Source organism: Pelecanus crispus, chromosome 1 (genome assembly GCF_030463565.1).
Source record: "Pelecanus crispus isolate bPelCri1 chromosome 1, bPelCri1.pri, whole genome shotgun sequence".
Lineage (NCBI taxonomy): Eukaryota > Metazoa > Chordata > Aves > Pelecaniformes > Pelecanidae > Pelecanus > Pelecanus crispus.
Genome location: NC_134643.1, coordinates 114,598,434 through 114,604,651, shown reverse-complemented (window position 1 = coordinate 114,604,651; position 6,218 = coordinate 114,598,434). Strand labels below are relative to the sequence as shown.

Here is a 6,218-nt window from a genome sequence, read left to right as displayed (position 1 = left end):
AGTCTGCACGTCCTGTGTATTTACGGAAGAAGAAAGGTTGATGCAACTGTGAAGTGAAATCAAATGTAATTTTTTTAGAACTATACTTAGAGTGCTTTAAAATTTTCCTTTCATGATTGCTATTCCTTATTTTGAGCTGTAGGATAGAGAAATTTGATGAACACTTGTAGTAGCTATGCTTATGATAGTTAAGCTTAATTTTTGTATGAATTTTACTGTCTCAGTATTGTTTTCACAAAGTTCTTTAAATTAGTTACCATATACTTTGTCCATTACTGGACTTTTAATTTCTTCTGGAATGTGGTTATTGCTTATACATCCTGAATCTCTGTCTAAGACAATGTGTTTTGGTTTTTTTAAAAAAAAAAAAAAGTCTTACGCAATTAGATCTTATCCTAAATCTTTTCTTTCCTGACCACTTGTTTTTTTTGTTTTGTTTTTTTTTTTTTTTGTTTGTTTTGTTTTGTTTTGTTTTTTCACTTAGGTATTTTATGTGCTTGGTGGAGATGGAAAAAGATGAAAAACAAGCTGGCTTCCTGGAGAAAGAAGGCGGCAAATACTTAATGGAACTTTATTACTGTGGATCCATGTTTTGAATGCTCCTCCTAGCTATCTTTCATAAATATTCTAGATATCAGCAAATTGAGATGGTTGGAAACCTGGCTCATCAAACAGTATACGCTGGAAGAAGCCTGCTTGGAATATGACATTTTGTATTGTTTCTGAAAGTCTGTGAGAAAACACTGTAGGCATCTACCTATTGTTTCTTAACTCTGCATCTCGATTCAGCTGCAGCAAACCTAGTCTTTGAAGTGAATAGAACCAGAGCCCTTTTGGAAACTTTTATTGAACATGACTCATGGAGAAGAGCTTGGCTCTGAGATGCACCAGGATTCTGTTGTTCTAACTTACCTAGAGGGATTACTAATGCATCAAGCAGCAGGAGGCTCAGGTACTGCAGTTGACAAAAAGTCTACTGGGCATAGTGGAGAGGATCAAAACTTTAAGATTTCTGGAAACATATTTCCCAGCTGTCAAAGTAATGGTCCAGTTCTTAACACAAATACATATCAGGGATCTGGCATGCTGCACCTCAAAAAAGCAAGACTGTTGCAGTCTTCAGAAGACTGGAATGCAGCAAAGAGAAGGCGGTTGTCCGATTCCATTGTGGATTTAGATGGAAAAAAGGAAGCCTTGTTGGCTGGCATGGTTGAAAATGTGCCTAAAGGCAAACAGGATAGCACATTACTTGCCTCTTTGCTTCAGTCATTCAGCTCTAGGCTGCAGAGTGTTGCTCTGTCACAGCAGATTAGGCAGAGCCTTAAGGAGCAAGGGTATTCCCTTAGCCATGATTCTTTACAAGTGGAGAAAGATTTAAGGTGCTATGGTGTTGCATCCAGTCACCTGAAGACTCTACTGAAGAAGAGCAAAGCAAAAGATCAGAAGTTGGACAACAGCCTGCCTGATATAACAAAGAACCTGCCCAAAGAGAGGTTTATAGAATCTCCTCATGCAGTGCAGAGCGGACCTAAAGTGATGAATGAGCCACTGTCATGTGCTGCAAGATTACAAGCTGTTGCAAGCATGGTAGAGAAACGATCCAGTCCTGCTGCTTCACCGAAGCCCAGCGTAGCATGCAGCCAGCTAGCTTTACTCCTTTCGAGTGAAGCGCACTTGCAGCAGTACTCCAGGGAACACGCTTTAAAAGCACAAAATGCAAATCAAATAGCAAGTGAGAGACTTGCAGCTATGGCCAGATTGCAAGAAAGTGCTCAGAAAGATATTGGCCAATTTGGTTTAGCAAAAGGAATGACAAGCCATCTCAATGGTCAGACAGGATCATCAACCAAAACAGTATCTAGCAAAAGCAATATGGCACCATTTCAGAGTTCAGTGGGAATCATGCATTCGCCTCCCAAAAATGTGGGATACAAAAGTACTTTGGAAAGGAGTAACCTGAAAACCTCTCCCAGCAACAGTTTGCTCTTGCATCTACTGAAAAGCCAGAATACCACCAAACATGTAAAAGGGCATGAACAGAGTGAGAGAGCCAGCATTTTTGAAGACAGCAGCACACCAACAACTATTGATGAGTATTCAGACAACAATCCTAGTTTCACAGAAGATGACAGCAGTGATGATGAAAGCTCCCATTCTAACTGTCTTCCTATAGACCTATCCTTTAAACAGAGGACAGATAAACCAGATGCAGGTCCACCTGCATCACTGGATAACCTGACTCAGTCCTTGCTTCATAACTGGGATCCAAAAGTTTCCTGTCCAGAGAACAAGGAAGACAAAGACACTCCAAAAGCTTCTAAGCTGAATCCCCATCAGAAAGTAACGCTCCTTCAGCTGTTACTTGGGCATAAGGGTGAAGAAAAGGTAGACAAGAGTAATGACCCTCAGGGACCACACAGTGCAGCTGATGTGGCAAAATTCACTGTACAGACTGGTAAAAGGACTCCTGTTACTGACAGTCCCAGTGCGAATCGAATGACTCCATTAAGCACTCCACCTTTGCTGGCTTCTGCAAAAGCAGACTCTCCTATAAATCTCTCGCACCAGTCGTTAGCCATCAAGCGTAGCTCGCCACCGTATGCCTGCAGCATCCAGCCGGACAGGCTGGTGAATCCTGCATCTAAACATTTGATAGACCTTTCTAAAAGCAAAGAAATTCAAGGAGCCAAGCTGAGCAGGAACGATAGTCCCCAGAACTCTTCAGCTTTCAGCGCCAGCAAGCTGTTGCAGAACCTCGCTCAGTGCGGCATGCAGACTTCCATGTCAAGTGAAGAACAACGAGCTAGCAAACAGCTGCTAGCAGGGAACACAGATAAACCTGTTGGCTTGATTGATAGATTGAACAGCCCTCTGCTTACGAATAAATTGAGTACGCCTGAAGAAAATAACAAAATATTCAGTTGTCAGCCTGCACCCGCTGAACAAGGACTTCCAGGTTCGGAAATAGAAAATCTCCTTGAACGGCGCACTGTCCTTCAGCTGCTTCTGGGAACTCCCAATAAAGGTAAAAGTGAAAAGAAAGAGAGGATGCTTTTAAGAGATGAAAGTTCTCAAGAACAGACGGATAAGGCTTTGAATGAGCAAATATTGATGGTGAAAATAAAAACTGAACCATCTGAAGAATCAAATGTTCCTTATAATTCAAATGCACAGCAAGTAAGAGAGTGCAAGGGTAACAAATTTCAAGGATTTGTTCATTCACTGCAGAGAAGCACAGCTGCTTCTCCAGCGGCCGAGGAGTTGAAATCTGAGCCTCTTTCACCTCAAGATTTCTCTTTTTCCAAGAACGGCCTGCTAAGTAGGCTGCTGAGACAGAATCAAGACAGTTACCCTGCAGACGAGCTGGACAGAAGTCACCGAAACAATGAGCTGACACACCTTGAATCAAAGAGTCTTTGCACAGTACCGAAGAAGAGGAAGCTTCATGCTGAGCCTTTGGAAAGTCCATTAAAAAAGATGAAAAGTAATTTGTCTGATGCTGCAAACAATCACGCTTCTCCTACTGAGGCACTGTACGGGCCTTTGCTTAACCCGCAAGAACTGAAATTCAGCAGAAGTGATGCTGAATTTAAATATGCTGTAAGTCATGGTTCAAATAGTGAAAGTGAAAATAGGAGTTGGTCTAGAGATAGTAAAGGCTTTAATGTGTTGAAACAGCTGCTTCTCTCAGAAAACTGTGAGAGAGATCTGTCACAACATAGGAGTAACATACTGATGGAGGGCAAGAAAAAAGGAAACAAAACCAGTGCAACAATTAATAAACCTGAATTCAGCATTTCTTCAGTAAATGCATTAATGGGAAGCCCTGTTCAACAGAACAATTGTGTAGATCATAGAACATTTCAGTATCCTGTAGCAGTAAAAAGTCCTGCTAGTTCCCCCTTCCCTGAACATTTGGGGAGTACGGTATCTAGACTTGAGCCTGACCAGTTTAGCGTGTGTCCCATGCCCAGTGAAAAAGGACCCATCAGATGGGTGATCACAGGGATGGACAAGAATGATTATGAAAAAGACTCTCCGAGACTGACCAAAACCAATCCAATATTGTACTACATGTTACAGAAAGGCGGCAACTCTGTTGGTAGCCAAGAAGCACATGACAAAGAAATGTGGAATGAACCTTCATTTACCGATAGTTCAACTCATGTTACAATCAAAGAGGAATTGACATCTGATTCAGAGCTTAAAACTCCTTTTAGTAACTTAAGAAGCCCTTACAACAGCCATATGGGGAGTAAGACCTCTCATCAACATGGTGTGAATGGAGAAGTGCACGGACTTCTGGAAAAAGTGCTAACAATCAAAAAAGAGCCAGAATAAACTGCAGCCTCCTCAATGAGTTTACAATCAGTGGTTTTGAATCTTTGTTTTAAAAAAAAAAAAAAAAAAAGAAAAAATAAAAATGAGTACGAACTTGACTACTGTATAAATTGAGCATGATTTTAGAAAAGCATGGTCTAATTGAAACATGTTTTCATTTGATAAACTTTTTATTTTTCTGGTGATGTTATTTAAAATACATGTAGATAAAATTTGCTTTACAGTAGATTGTCACAAGGAAACTAGAAAGGTTGTAATTTGTACAAGACATTTCTGTATGCATCAGATTAAGTTATGAGTACTCTTTGATCAGAGTCTTATTTGGATCTGCAAGTTTTTGGTATAACATAAAGTGTAAGCATACAGCCTAGGTGGTGGTAATGCTGCGTTTCCTCCGTCCCTGTAAAATAATCCTTATTTTTTTGGAAGCCTGAGCATAGAGACAGTGTACTTCCTTTTTTTTTTTTTTCTTTTTGAATGTTTAATATGTTTTGTGAAATTTTAAGAATAACTTAAGAAATGGAGCAGTCCGTCCAAGGTATTAGCTCGTCATATGGGAAAACCTGTGTCAGTGTTAATAATTGAAATGCACTGAAATGTATTTTTTAGTGCTTCCAAAATTTTTATTGTTATTTTTAAACTTTGTTTGTGGTCCTGCCAGAATAGTGGTGTAAAGTCTATTTTTCTTCCTTGCCCTGCTCTTGACAAATGCCTTCCTCAGAATCCTTAGCCATAGTTATGAGTTACTAATTACGATTAAGGGTTTTTTCTAGGTTTTTATACAAAAGGCAGATTTTCACAGGCCATGCAAGTACTGCATGAGTCTTTTTGTCAGCGCATTCCTGTCACTTCCCTGCTTAAAAAGGGAAAGCCAAAATGCCTCTTGGCATAGTGCGATTAAGAAAGCTTAGTACGTATATTTGGTGAGGAAAATGGTGGAAAGTTTGTGAAGCGGAGGAGCAGAATTGTCTGTTTAGCACCATCCCGCTTCCCCTGCAGAAGAATATCAGCTGCGCTAAAGCAGCACATCAGACTTCCACTCAAAGATGGAATAGGATTTTAATGAAAAATGTGTTGGCCTCTTCCTACAAGCAGGGAAAAGAATCCATATTCTGCCAATATTTATTACTCTCTGAACAGCTGATGCATGGTTTAATGCACTACCCTTTCACAGCAGAAAATCTGGTTTTAGAATAATTTTTCCGGTTGCACTGAGGATAAAATTGTGGTTTTGTCATGTTCTGTAATGGATAGTGGGACATGTCTGAGAAACCCTCCTCTGCCCTTTTCCTCAATCCCCACCTGTGCTGTGATTTGTAACATCTGGCAATATCAGCCTGAGATGGGAGTAACTGAAAATTGCGGTCAAAGCTGAGACACCTTAAAAGAATTGCTGGCTGGGGAAGAGCCATGCGGCTCTGCTTTCCTGTTAACGCTGTCAGTGTTAACTCCATTTGCAGCCCTTGTTTCTCATGGGGGAGGAGAAGGACAAAATCCAGTTCCTCTAAATTATATGCATTATTGGCAACCATACGTTTTGCTGAACTTTTTACTCCCCTGAAAAAAATGGTCTCTGTAGCTTCTGATTTCACTGATAATCCCCTACGCTATTGGCAAACAGCGAAGTAGTTGGCTTGCACAGATAACGAAAGCTACGCTCTGTTTTAATTTTGACCGTTTTCACCACTGAGACCCGATGACATGACAAAACTGCTGTTTCTGTCCATCTCGTGTTTGCATAGCAGAGATGAGTGATGGGGCATTTTGCTCTTTTCCTTTCTGGTTTGGTTTCAGAGATCCTTTTCCCAGACTGCTGACTTGCTGAGACGCAGCGAGCTGTTGTCCCCCTCTCGTCCTCCGCCCCCTGCCTGGGATCA

At 40.8% G+C, this 6,218-nt stretch overlaps 1 protein-coding gene across 1 annotated transcript; it reads left to right on the top strand.

The window, feature by feature from the left end:
• Positions 1-852: 852 nt before the first annotated feature.
• NRIP1 (nuclear receptor interacting protein 1) lies at positions 853-4,341 on the top strand. Its single transcript, XM_009488976.1, has one exon. It carries the CDS (start codon positions 853-855, stop codon positions 4,339-4,341), a length of 3,489 nt encoding a protein of 1,162 aa, XP_009487251.1.
• The last annotated feature ends 1,877 nt before the right edge of the window (positions 4,342-6,218 follow it).